We start from the raw sequence: 14,227 nt of genomic DNA, 5'->3' as shown, positions 1-14,227 counted from the left end.
TGATAAACCATTTGAATACGAACAACTGTTTCAATCGGTTTGATACATATTTTATAAACCTTTTTTGGTAAGCTAGTCACGTGCATCATTACACACAGTCCCAAAATTGAAGCGCAAAACTTCCGAGTCAGCTCTTTCCATAAAATCTTGTAGCTACTGCAACATTAAACAGAGCGTTTGTCCATATTAAATTGATTTCATTGAAAATTCTGAATAAGACACAGAAACCGAATATTGAATAACTACTCATCTCGACTCATTGAATATTTGAGTATTATCAATATATATATATTTATTTATAACATATAACGTATATGATAAATTATTGAATTTGAAAACGATGCCAAAATTGTTGCTATTTATTTTAATTATTTATTGCTCATTTATGTCAATATACTATCATGTCTGATACGGTGTGGTATACCAAACTTATAAGTTTAATTACCAACCGTTCCTTGTAGAAATAAATATACCTTGGTTTTAGGATTTAACGGCTGATATTTTATTTATACAAGTAATATATTATTTAATATTTGTACAATATATGGGAGGAGTGAAATTCACGGATGCGTCAGCCAGACTTACACAAGCGGACTGACGCAGTGAGAGCTCGTGTTCGACCGACGATATCGGTCCTATCACATATAATGGGTGTGAGATAATAATATACAGAATTACAAGATGGGAAGGAGTCCTCCACCAGTAGCGCGTAACTTGTACAAGCGGCTACTACTTGACGGAAAGGAGCTCGGGTCGACGGTACTTTAGCGAGTGGTCAGTGAGGGAGAGAGCGGGGTCGATGACAGCAATCGTGTATATTGTGTTGTATGACGTTCGGTCCGGCGGTTTCAATCGTCGTCCCGGGTGCTCAACGTCGTCGAATTTGTTGTTGCCGGTTCGATGGTCTTCGTTCCCCGACTATTATTGGTCGGCTGATTCTGGTCACGCTGCGTTCGCTTTGCCTCGACGATGGTTTGCTCGGCGATTTGAACTTGAGCTGTAGAGTCGGTGTAGGTTGTTCTTCTGGTCTCCAGTCGTCTGTGTTGCAAGTTCTTGATGACTTATTGACGATTAGAGATGAAATTGAAGAGTGAAGAGTTTTTGAAATCTACTGGTATATATACCCATTTGGCGGGGACATACAGTTCTCCTACAGATAGATAAGAATTTAGTAGGCGGAAGTTCAACGATATCAACCTCTGTTTTATTAAAAATGGATATATAGAAATATCGTATTATTGTACTCGTAATCACTGTTATTATTCTAATTTATAATAGTACCTATAAATTATTTAACATTTAATATTTCAATTATAATATAATATATTATATTTTATTATGCTCTACAAAGTATATATTTATTTTCCTTTGATTAATTTATCATTTAAATAAAATTATATTTATTTTTTAGTTCCCCAAGAGAATATTCTACTTAATAATAGTGACGACGAGGAAGACTTTCATGGTAAATTGTTGAGCATAATATTCTAAAGAATACAATTCTTTCTATAAATTATTCACTATTAATTGCATAATTATTTATTTTTATTCAAATATAATACCATTTGTTTCTAGTTCCCCTGGAATATGTTCAATTAATATAATTAGAATTATAAAAATAAAATTAATAAAATTATTAATAACATTGATTATAAATACTATAATTATATTATTTTTATTATATTATAATATAGTATTTATAATCAATGTTAAAAAATAACTAATGTCAAAAACTATGTTCATACTATGAAATATAATATATACATTATATCTAAATATTAGATTATTTAACTATTTATTGGGCTAGTCGTCATGTATAGAAACAGTTAAATGAAAAAACAACAAAATCACTTTAAAAAAGTTAAAATAAGTTAGACAATATTTATTTTATAGCCGTACCTAGTTTCTACCTAAATTAAATTCAGATTTTGGTTTCTTAAAGTTGGCCATACTGATGTAGTCAATTCTTATTGGTTGTAGGAGAACTGATATCATCCCCCCCCATTTGGATCATTAAAGTTGTTCCCTGATTGTTTGTAGGTTTTTGGCATGACGATTCATCATCGTATCGTTGCCTGATGGCTGTCACTAGCTCAGTGCGGTTTTTCCTTGTCATACCGTTGAAACTACTATGTAAAACCTGCCGTTTGGAACTGCGTTTAATATGTGTTGAATGTGGTTTTTAGTTGTTAGAGGTCCTGAAAAGGACCGTTTTATGTCGTACTCCGTTACATGTCATCATACCCAAAACTAAAATGGCTTCGAAATAAATCTGGAACTAACATTTTGTCAAACAGTTTAAATAATTAATATTTATTAGTACAACTTCTTCCAAAGTTAAAATTATACATTTAAAAAAGCCCAAAACGTGATGGAAGACATAAAAAAAAATAATAATTAAATAAAACAAAAACACACATCATGGTAAATCAATACATTCCTCGTTCCGCTCAGAATCTAAAATTAAAGAAATATTTTCGAGGTAGGTATTGAGAACAATATTTATTTTTTAATTTTAATTTATGGCAAATGATAGTTGTAACTTAATAAATCTACTTTGCATGTATGTAAAATTTCTGAATTCATAATATTTAGTATCAACTTGTAGGTACATTTTTATTCATCCAATAAAGGATGCACAGTATTGCTTATTAATTATAACTAATCAATGTCAATAGTTATTCATCGGTTATAAGTATCTAAAAATAGTCATTTATTTTTTAATGATAATTGGTCGCTTTAATATTATTTATTAATCATTTAATTTATTCAAAGATATTCATGTGATGATGACATTCAACAAATTAATTTGAAGAGGATTTTTTTTATATAAATATGCCTTCACAATGGTCACCAATAATATAATTTTATAACAAAATTCATTATTTTATTGATATAATTTGATATTTTCTTTTAGAACATAACATAGAAAATTAGAAATCTCAGTCAGTATGTTATTAATTGCTTAGTGCTTATAATAAAAAAATATAATGCTGAGTAAATTTAAAACAAATATAAAAGGTTTTTGAATATTGAGTATGGGACTATATGGGTAGTGAGTACCATGTTGAATTGAAAATTAAATTTATTTATTTAATAAAAAACCTGTGAGACTGAGTGTTGAATAACATTAAAATGCGTCATTCTATCTGAAAATAAATGTAGGTATTTTGTTTAAAAAAAACAACTTCTAAATGAAGTTTGGTGTACTAAAAAAATGTCAAAATTAAATTAGAACTAAGCTTACTCACATTTCTTTAAAAAACTACAATACAACTATATGAGTAACAACATTAAAATGATCGAAAAAAGAAATATCACATTATAGTATTATATTATAAATTATAACAAAATATAGCTTATGTATACAATGTACAAAATAAATTACCAAATATTTATAGACAGTTATATTAAATAAAATACTATATAAAAATATAAAACAACACATTTTATACATACATATATATTACTAATTTATTACTTTTATACAGTAATAATAATCGTTCAATAAATAATGTGTAATTCACAACTTAAGTAAATAGATTTTTTTTTTAACTTTAGTGACTATTGTTTATAGATTATGAAACTGTCGTTCAATAATTTTACGTATATAATATAAAAATTATAATTCAACAAAAATGTTTATTGTATGTAGACAGCCTCAGTAAATTATAGCATAAAGTGAGAAAATATATTTTCATTGAATATTTAATGATTTTGCTAGTTGTTAATCTGTTTTCTGTTTAATGAACAATTTAAGAATTGATCTCATTATACATTTAATAATAAAATAACAAATATATATTATTAATAATAAAGTTGTAATAATAAATAGAATAACGTCTATTAACAAATATTGATACCATTTTAATTTCACTGCTGCAGTTCGTAAATGATGTGCCCCTTTATGCCTAATAACGTACTCTACCCAATAAACAGCCGTATCAAGTGCTGACATCGGCCTATCACGAAATATCGTAGACATTCTTTTTGCATTTTCTGTAAACCTAAAGTTATTTAAAATAAAATTGTATGAGATGAGCTGTAAGATTTATTCAACACTAGTTTTTGACCAAGGCCAAAGACATTTTTTTAATATTATAAATTGAAGCATCATACAAGTATTAATCAATATATTATTAAAATAATTTAATTTTCAAAGTAGTTGGACTATTTTTAAACAACTTTTATAAGGATTTTAAGTTTTTGAATTTTTCTAATTTAGGTATTTTCCATAAATTTTCTCGATCAATAAAATTTTCTTAATAAGTTGTTTTATGGATAATTGTATCAAGAAATATTATAAATAAATTATAAATCTAGTTGATTATTTGGTAAGTAGGTAATACATGCATTTTGAATGAAGATGAGTGTTGAACAAAATTAACTATTATCCTTGAAAATATTAAAAACCAGCTACTTATAATTTTTTTTAACCAAGTTCATATATCTCCATATAATATTATCTATATAAATAATTTATAACCAGACAGTTACAATTATTTTAACTAACTTGTCCACAATTATATAAATTGTAACTATTTATAAACTGTAAGCTGTTGTATATTAAAATTCGTAGTATACTTGCCTCATTTCATTTAATATTAACTTAACGTCTCTCTCGAATGTTTCTTCATTCAATGTATGAATATTACTCATAATCCCAAAGCCATTTTTCTGGCTAATCAATAAATTTTGGAACTGATCCCCAAAAACAGGAAACCCGATGAACGGAATTCCAGCATCTATTGTTTCCATTATACCATGAATTCCCCCATGCGTAATAAAAAGCTTGCAATTTGGATGCCCTAAAATTAATAATATATCAACAATTAAAAACACCTTAATGATTTAAAATGTCACATAAATTATTACTCAGAATTTCTAACTGTGGAAACCAAGAGTCAACGTAAAAATTATCTGGAAATCCTTGGGTGTCGTTATTATTCCATTTGAACAAAACTTTTTGTTCTAGTCGGCCCAAAACATTTACCAAAACTTTTAGTGAATGTTCTGGTAGTCTAGACACATTTAATATAGTACCGAAATTTAAGTACACAACACCTGCGTTAGCTGTGTTCATGAAATTCTGTAAAGTCTGTGGCACATGAAAAATATTTAATAAAATAAAATTCGTAAAGTTAATAGCCTTTCGTCAATTAATCATACACTCAAATAAAAATACAGTAGGTACCTTACTCAATTTATTTACATGTTGTATGTGAATACCAGGAATTTCGATGAAATTTGGTACGTAAGGTCTTGGACTAAGAATCGCTACATCAGAGTCAATTAAGCTAAGTGATATATTTTCGAGCATCTCTGTCATCGATGGCCTGGTTTCAAATCCAGGATATTGAAAATACGTATCCATTAACTTTTCTAACTGTGGAATATATGTAATTGGCTCGATAAACAGACCGTATAAACCAAATAAAGTATTAATCAATCGATTTTTGAAATCAATTGATACTCCAGCGTTTAATTTAAAATCCTTAATATAAGAAAAATCTGAAGGATTGGCAGCATGGCGAGAAACGGATACCCAAGGTGCTACTGGAACAATACTAACAACTGGAGCACCATATTTATGACCCAATGCAACGGTACATTCTTGGAAAAACGATTCTATGATCACCAAATCAAACTGGGTTTGATCTTCTTTGATAAACTTTTGTACCTCTGGAGATGATACATAAGTTTCAGTGATATTAATACCAATTCCATTTCGCATATATAATTCCTTAAAAAAATATAGATATTTTTTACTTTCTTGCAACACGAGATCTGTTACTAAAATAAAAATACATACAAATTAAAATAAATGAATAGCATTCATAAAATAATTTTATAAAACTTATATTATTATTGACGATAAACAGAAAATAGGTAGTGATAAGGGTGTATTCAATATTGTCGAGTATCAGCCATTAAATATTGCCATTTAAAAATATACGCTTATAAGTGTGAAACAAAATATATTTGTTCTAAATTTCTAATGTATTAATTATTTAAAATAAATGTATCATCTTAAATAGTTCATTGATCGTAAATAAATTACAATCTACTGTTCTATTTATTAATGTTATGTTTTAAATTTATACTTTTATTAGTTTCAATTTTTTTTAATTACCTGATTCAAAATCCAATTCATATTTGGGAACAATTTGTGTAAAATTAACTGGTGGATTTTTTACAAAAAATTTTGATACCACTGTTACATTATGGCCTCGATGTGCCAATTCCAAAAACAATGGTTTAAATGACACGATATGACTCTTCCAAGGTGATGGAACAAAAACCAATATGTTTGAAGACTTTATTTCAGGAGTAAAATAAAATGATATAAGTACCAATACCGGAATAAATTTCATGTTTATTTTATGCTTCCAAATTGTTCTCTGATAATCTACATTTAATGATAAGATAACATATTTATTTATTTTTTAATCATAATTTACCTAGTAAAATAAAATAAATAACAATTAAAAAATTGTTTTATAATATTAGACTTTGGACAATAAGGTGTTCTGTTATTTTAATATTCGTTTTCATATTTTATACTAATCTAACCATCTCATTTAAAACGTAGATAAACCAACGTGGTTCGTAAATGACCTAAAAGAAACCAAAATTAGCATTTATAATAATGATAGTTTATAAAAAGTCAAAGTGTATAACAGATTACTATAAGATAAGTCACATGTTAAATTATTACAAAAATAATCGTTTTTGAAAAATTATTTAAATATTTAAACAATAAATAATTTATTGTAGTACCTCAACTGGGAGGCTTCTACGCTCTGTTATCCTTAATCCTTATCTATTTATTCATTTATTTATTTTTTTATTGCAATCTTTTACTTACTGTTGTTCTTCTTCTTTGCAACAGATTGAATAAAACATTTAAAAAGATAAATGATAATTTTGTTATCATTCAAATTTTTACCGTAGACAATAGACAGGATCTATCTATGTGATAATTGGTTTTAGTGTTTTACGCTTATACTTTACTCAAGGTGGATAATAATATAATAATATAAATCCACCTTGACTTTACTTTCTAAAGAATAATAGATTACGAAGAATTAAACGATAAAAACAAATTAAAATAATCATTAATTTATTTATAATGTTTTATTTCATTTTAACTATACTTAACTTTCTGGATAAAAATTATTTGTCTTTATTAAGAAAAAAAAATACGTAAGTACTTATTCATATAAATCTGATCTTTTCAGAAAATATAATTTGTTAATTAAATTTGATTTTAATAATAATTTATTTACTTACGTGCAAAAATTGTAAAATAAATCATATGTCTTAAGCTAAAACATAACTGATTTAATGATTGTAAACAGCATATATCAGTCAATAAGCCAACAATTCAAATTAAACAGTAAGAACTTGAAAATATGAACATAAATGAGATGTTATCAAAGTAGCAGTAGTGCGAAGACTGTTACTAACATAAGAACAATAGTAGGTCAGATGCCACATCAAAATCTAAAATACGTATGACCTTGAAATATATTTTCGTTTAAAATTTAAAATTTTTTTTATTAAGCCATACCGAATAAACATAAAACGAAATACTTACTATTTCTATCAAAAAACTACAGATAATAAATAATATGATATCGATACCTGTTTCGAAAATTTTAAAAACTAATTCATGCATGTATGGATTGACGCAATTAATGGCAAGCCCTAACAAAAAGTAGGCCTGAAGTTAAAATCATATAATTCCTTTTTTCTGTATTATAATTATTAATTTATATTTTAACTTTTCGGTAATAGAATAATATATAAGTATATTATATGGGTAATTGAATTTTGAAAAGAAAAAAAAACATCGGTGGCCTGGTTAATTTGAAGGCCACCGAGATCTGTGAACATCTGAGAGTAACTACTAACTAGGTAGTATCACACATAGTAAAGTAGTAATATAATCTTGAAACACGTTTCAACCAAACTTACAAAATACATAATATGTTTATATCTATAAGAATACTATTACAATGTACAAATGTATAACATTAGATGATTTTGGTTAGAACTAGAACTTTCTAGTTATTAGTTATTTATAGTTAGTATACATCTGCAAATTATTACAATAAAATTGTCACCTTATAAGTTATACCTAGCTACTATATTTTGTGATATTTTTTAAACGTCATAAACAAGTGATAATATATTATAATATGAAATCATGTAAGACAAATAATTTATAATCTCACAAAACGTTAATTTATTTTTGGTTTAGTGAACAAATTAAACATTACACTCATAATCCGTTTAGTAAGAAAATAGCAAATACAAATAAAAAACAATAAAACTATAATAAAAAATGTAATAACGTCTAATAAATAATACTGGTACCACGTTAAACCTACTGCAGTAGAACGTAAATGATGAGCTCCTTTATTTCTGATTACGTATTCTACCCAATATACCGCCGTATCCATAGCTGACATCGATCGATCATGGAATATGGAAGACATTCTTTTAACATTTTCAGAAAACCTTTAATAACATTTTATAGTAAAAACAATTTTACAAAAAATTTACATTTTTAAAGCAGAAATCATAATATATTTAATATTTATAAATATAACTCTTAAGCTTTTTATAATATAGCATAGATACAATATGTAATATCGTACTATTAAATATTTTTAAACGTGAGTATTATTTTTTTAATTTTTTTTTATGATTAGGGCTTCGACAACTGAGGTCATTAGCCTGGGGAACTGTAGGGGAAGGTACTGTAAGGTTTTAACTCGTGGGTTTTTGGCAGAATTTTGAGTGGGCACCCGTGGGTTTCTGCCATGCCCGGTTGGGGAGTATTATTTTATTCAAATATTTATTAATTAAAACATTGAATTTATAATATTTATAATTTAACAAATTATTATTTAATACTATTTAAAATTCAACACTTTAATATATATTTGTGTGCGTGTGTGTTCGTGTATTTTTATAATAGTAAGTTTTTAATTATAAACAAATTTTCATTCTTTCAAAGTGACAGATTTAAAAATTTTTAACGCTATATTATTTAATATACACCACAAATATCAGTTTTTCGTAAAATTGTATATTTTTTTGGATTCTGGGTGGAGCAATAAATGTCTTTATTATAAAATGGATGTTGTATTTTTATGATTATTGTTATTACTTTATTTTTTGTGTATGGATAGACAAAAAATAGTAGGAAAAACTTCGATTTTCAAATTTATGGTTTCTATTGTTTCTAATATAAGATTGAATCTAGTTGGTACTTTTGAAGATTGAATATTAAAAACTCATGCAAACATTTTCAAAAACGCTAGGAAAAACAAAAAAATAGATTAAGAAAAAATAAGAAATTTTATGCAAAATTAGTTTTTGTATTTCATACAATTTTAAAAATATTTTATATTTTTTAAGCTATTTATAAATACCTATTAGACATTTTCTTTTTTTTTTTTTTAATCAATAGAATTTTGGCAACAAAAATGATACCAAAGGTTAGGTTAAGTTATAGTGGTTTAATGAAATGATAATAAGTTAAAATAAATAAATTGGAGAGGATTTCTAAGACATTGTTTTACAATCATAGACACCACTTCAATCATTCACTTCTTTTGTAATACCTATAGCTCATCATTATATGTTGTTAATTAAATCGAGAAATTTTTAAACGGTAGTTTGTTTCATTTCTTCAATATTTATCTTTATTACTATTATTATTATATATATATATATATTTTTTAATTTTATCGAATAGGTATTACAGAAAAATTTAAAAATAAACTTTCTAAAAATACAATCTTTGTTCAACTTCAAATGTATAAAGTTAGTCTATTAAAGTCTTTGGAGTATGTTACTGATTCAAAAGTGCTTAAGCCGTAAATTAAAAATTCTATCGTAATTTATAACCAAAGGTTAAATCAATAAATTATGATTGTATAAATTGAAAAGTTCAAAAATTTTCAATGTCTTCCGTGTCACTTCCTTTCTATTTAAAAAATGTATTTTTACTTAACAATAAAGTTATATTTGATTTACAATTACTCACTTCTTATTATTGATTATAAGCTTTATATCTTTTTCAAATGTCTCTTCTGTCATCGTAAAAATATTACTCATAATACCAATCCCATTTTCTTGACTGATTCTAACATTTTGAAACTGGTCCCCGAAAACAGGAAATCCAATAATTGGAATCCCAGCATCTATTGTCTCTATAATTCCATGAACTCCTCCATGAGTAATAAAAATTTTACAATTTGGATGATCTAAAATAAATTATATTAAAAACGTCAAGTCTTTACTAAATATTATTATTTTAAAATAAAATTATACTTAGGATTTCTCTTTGTGGGAGCCAAGAATTGACATAAAAATTTGCTGGAAATTTTTTAGTGTCATTATTAATCCATCTAAACACAATTTTTTGTTCTAATCGGCCTAATACATTAATCAAACTGCGCAGAGACAGTTTAGGTATACTTGTCACATTCAATATTGTACCAAAATTGAAATAGATAACACCGGTATTAGCTTTGTCCATAAAGTCTTGTAGTCTCTATATTATACGAAAAATTCCATGTTTTGTATAAAAACAATAAATTATCATTGCTTGGTAGTCAAAAAAATAAATACTGGAATAAAAAAATAATCAATACCTCGTCCATTTGCGTTTTAGGTTTAATATGGATACCAGATACTTCAATAAAACTTGGAATATATGGTCGTGGACTAAAAATTGTTGAATCAGAGTCAATTAAACTGAGCGATATGTTCTTCAGCATCTCTGACATTGTAGGCCGGTTTTCATATCCAGGGTATTGGAAATAAGTATCCATTATATTTTCCAATTTCGGAATATACGTAATGAGTTCAACAAATAGACAGTAAAACCCAATATAGCAATTAGTGAATCGTTCCCAGAAAGTCATTGACTTACCTCCATCCAGCATAAAATCCTTAATGTATGAAAAATCTGTAGGATTTGCTGTCCATCGAGATACGCTTACCCAAGGAGTTACTGGAACGATTGAAATTACTGGTGCTTGGTATTTATGACCCAGCGCTACAGTGCACTCTTGAAAAAATGATTCAATGATGACTAAATCAAACGCTGATTGATCATATCTAATAAATTTCTGCACTTTTGGGTCAGATAAAAACATATATGTTGTGTCGACTAATATTGTGCTACGTGTTATTGGATCTTCGAAAAATGAGTAATGAATGCTCCGATCTCGCATTAAGAAATCCGATCCTAAAAATCAATTATTTAAAGAATATACAAAATTAATATTTAGTAAAAATATCAAGTAATTATCAATAATATTTTATCATTATTAATAATCAATATAAATATTAGGCATTAATTAAATATTTCTATGAATTTTGTTGACTCTGTCTTACTGCTATAATAGCCTATAACACATAGCAATGCAAATTCAATGCTCAGAAAATTAATTTTACTTTGTTATTTTTAATATTAATGTAAATCTGCTTATTATAAAAATTTAATAGTGAGTGATAATATATTATTCTAAGGCCTGGCGAAGAATTTTTATAATATTTTGATTTTTTAAACCAATTAAAAAGATTTTAAAATATAAATGAAAACTATAAACTTTAAGTTATGAGAACTTGCTTCTAAATAAAAATTGTATAAAAGCTAATGAAACTTTGGTTAATATTTTTACTTTTGAATTTAATGTAATATTAAAAATAATAAAATAAAACAGATCCTTCTGAACTTAAAATATACTATGATGCATTAGTAAGACGGAAAAAACACATGTAGATATGATGGCCTTGAAAATACATTTAACTTACTTCCATCAATATCAAATTCATAAGAAGGAATCAATTGTGTATATGTAGGTGGTGGATCTTTAACTATAAATTTTGATACCACTGTTATATTATGACCACGGTTTGCTAACTCCAAGAATAATGGTTGGAAAGAAGTAATATGACTTTTCCATGGTGATGGCACAAAAACAAGTATATTTGAACTTTTTATTGCACGTACATAAAAGTTTAATAAAATTACCAATATCGTAATGTATTTCATAATAGTGCTTTATTTTATATTCTCAGTTTTCATGTGTAACCTGAAAATATTATAACCACATGAATATTTATTAATGTTATTATTGAGTACCTACCTAATAACTTATAGAAAACGCATAGAATATTTATTAATAGTATGTAATTTAAAATACTATGAACAATAACAAAAACAAGGAAAATCCTTTATATTATACTGAATAGGTATATTTATGAGATGTTTATCAATGTCCCATTGCACACAATCTCATATCGGCGTAAAAAGAAATAATCTCGGATATCTTCTTGGTTTATTTAAAAAATTATAAACTTGAATTCATTGACATTGGACTGAACAACTTATTTTAAGTAAATTTAGTATCAAATATCATAATACGAATAATTTGAATAATCAAAATACAGTTTTGTGCAATCAAAACAATCCGTTATTATTATTGCTATTATTTTTTTAATTGAAAAATGTCGTATATAAACAGGTCTAAATTTAAAACCAATCTTGCTGACGTTTCTCAAAAACGACTTAAAGCATTACAATTTTCAATTTTCTTAACAAGTATAAAAACTATTAAGAATATTTAAAACTATACTTCCTGAATAAATAATTTACTTAATATATTCAATTTAATTTTTTTAATAGCAACTTATATTTTGTATTTCATATTTTAAAAAGAATATACAGAGTGTCCCGCAAGGATTTGCCCATTGTGATATCTCTCGAAATAACGAAAGGTATTAAAATTCTAGTTTTATAATAAAACTCGCAGGAATAAAAAGTACAACTATTTACAACTTTTTCAAATATGAATTTAGTTTAATGTTTTGGTAAAAAATTTAAAATATATATGTTTTTTTTTAAATATTGACGTTCCAAAATTGTATTTTCATTAATTTCATGGTTTTTAATATTATTTCTAGTTTTGAAAAAATAAAATATGATTATAACTAGGCATACTAAAAGTGTTCGGCCGGCCGTACAAGAACATGTTTGATAAGAGATAACAGTACGGTGTTAAATAATTTACAATTTTTCTCGAAACTAAAAAAAAAATTAAAAATCAGGAAATTTATGAAAATAAAATTTAGAAACATCAATATTTCAAGCAAAATAAACCCTAAAAAATGGCTTTAGTAAATTTTTTTGGAAATTGATAAAAAATTATTTTTTTAAACTTTTTTACTAAAACATTAAAATAAATTAGAACATGAAATAATTGTAGTTATTGTCCCTGTGAATCTTATTAAAAAACCAGGATTTTGATAAATCTCTATTATTTCGGGAGATATCGCGATGGATAAATCCTGACGGAACACCAGTATTTCCCAGAACATTTAAATAAATACATAATACACATAGAAATTTTAACTAATATAAATAATTATAAAAGACATTTTCTTTTAGTCTTATTCTGCTACATAATTTGAATTAATATTGAAATTAATGAATAATATTATGGAAAATAGAACAAATAATATTAAAATACTATTTCTAGAAAATAAAAACTAAAAATTAAACATTCACTTTATTTCGACACCTAATACGCGTATCGTGTTTAATAATAGAAAATAGATAACACAAACATTTATTTTACTTTTATGGTTCTGTAGATTGTTTGAATACACTTTATTCTATGATATTATATACTTAATACACGTAAAATATACTGCGTATTTAACCATACACGTATTTAAAAACAAAAACAAAATATTGCAACATTTCATTAATTAATTTTTGTAAAAACGAATTAAAAAAATTATAATCACAAATCAAATCACATGGTTATAGCAATGTTACTGATCGTATAACGAACATCTCTCTTGTGCTTTTGTATGATACTCACTGATGCAGTTATTACTATTTACTATATAGCAGTTCAAGGCTAAAATTCTACTATTACGTTAGGTCCTTATACATGTATCAACCAGAAGTATTAGTATGTGTAAAAAGAGTTTAAATTCGACTCAATTAGTTTGCTTTTATGACGGCGGTGCAGATGCTATACAAAACTACCAACTTTCAAATATAAAATAAACTTACACAGACTATTCCATTTATTCTATTGCATTGGTAGTCGATACTAACTATATCCCAGTACTACATTGCATGTATATTTAAACTGAATTTTATTAATGAATTTTACTTAACTATTAA

The 14,227-nt window shown here is 25.9% G+C and overlaps 1 protein-coding gene across 1 annotated transcript; it reads right to left on the bottom strand.

Annotated features, from left to right (window-relative positions):
- Nucleotides 1-2,862: 2,862 nt before the first annotated feature.
- On the bottom strand, nucleotides 2,863-13,910 carry LOC107164952 (uncharacterized). The gene is made up of 12 exons (XM_089222018.1): nucleotides 13,668-13,910; nucleotides 11,842-12,122; nucleotides 10,674-11,272; nucleotides 10,351-10,573; nucleotides 10,064-10,283; nucleotides 8,253-8,526; nucleotides 6,603-6,618; nucleotides 6,134-6,409; nucleotides 5,195-5,793; nucleotides 4,876-5,098; nucleotides 4,589-4,808; nucleotides 2,863-4,007 (listed from the first exon to the last, which is right to left on the bottom strand). The coding sequence occupies exons 2-12, from the start codon at nucleotides 12,080-12,082 to the stop codon at nucleotides 3,728-3,730; spliced, it is 3,171 nt and encodes a 1,056-aa protein (XP_089078144.1). The 5' UTR covers nucleotides 12,083-12,122; nucleotides 13,668-13,910; the 3' UTR covers nucleotides 2,863-3,727.
- Between the last annotated feature and the right edge of the window lie 317 nt (nucleotides 13,911-14,227).

Source organism: Diuraphis noxia, unplaced genomic scaffold (assembly GCF_037042655.1).
Source record: "Diuraphis noxia isolate RWA-SAM2 unplaced genomic scaffold, SU_Dnox_SAM2 contig0003, whole genome shotgun sequence".
Classification (NCBI taxonomy): Eukaryota; Metazoa; Arthropoda; class Insecta; order Hemiptera; family Aphididae; genus Diuraphis; species Diuraphis noxia.
This window is presented reverse-complemented; position numbering and strand designations above follow the sequence as displayed.

What these genes read in the sequence shown, in the direction of transcription:
- LOC107164952 (XM_089222018.1), bottom strand. Translation starts at nt 12,082, where the DNA reads ATGAAATACATTACGATATTGGTAATTTTATTAAACTTTTATGTACGT. An exon ending in TCCACAGTTAGAAATTCTGA is followed by an intron (nt 4,809 to 4,875) that starts GTAATAATTTAT and finishes TATTAATTTTAG; the next exon opens with GGCATCCAAATTGCAAGCTT. An exon ending in TTAATATTAAATGAAATGAG is followed by an intron (nt 4,008 to 4,588) that starts GCAAGTATACTA and finishes AAATAACTTTAG; the next exon opens with GTTTACAGAAAATGCAAAAA.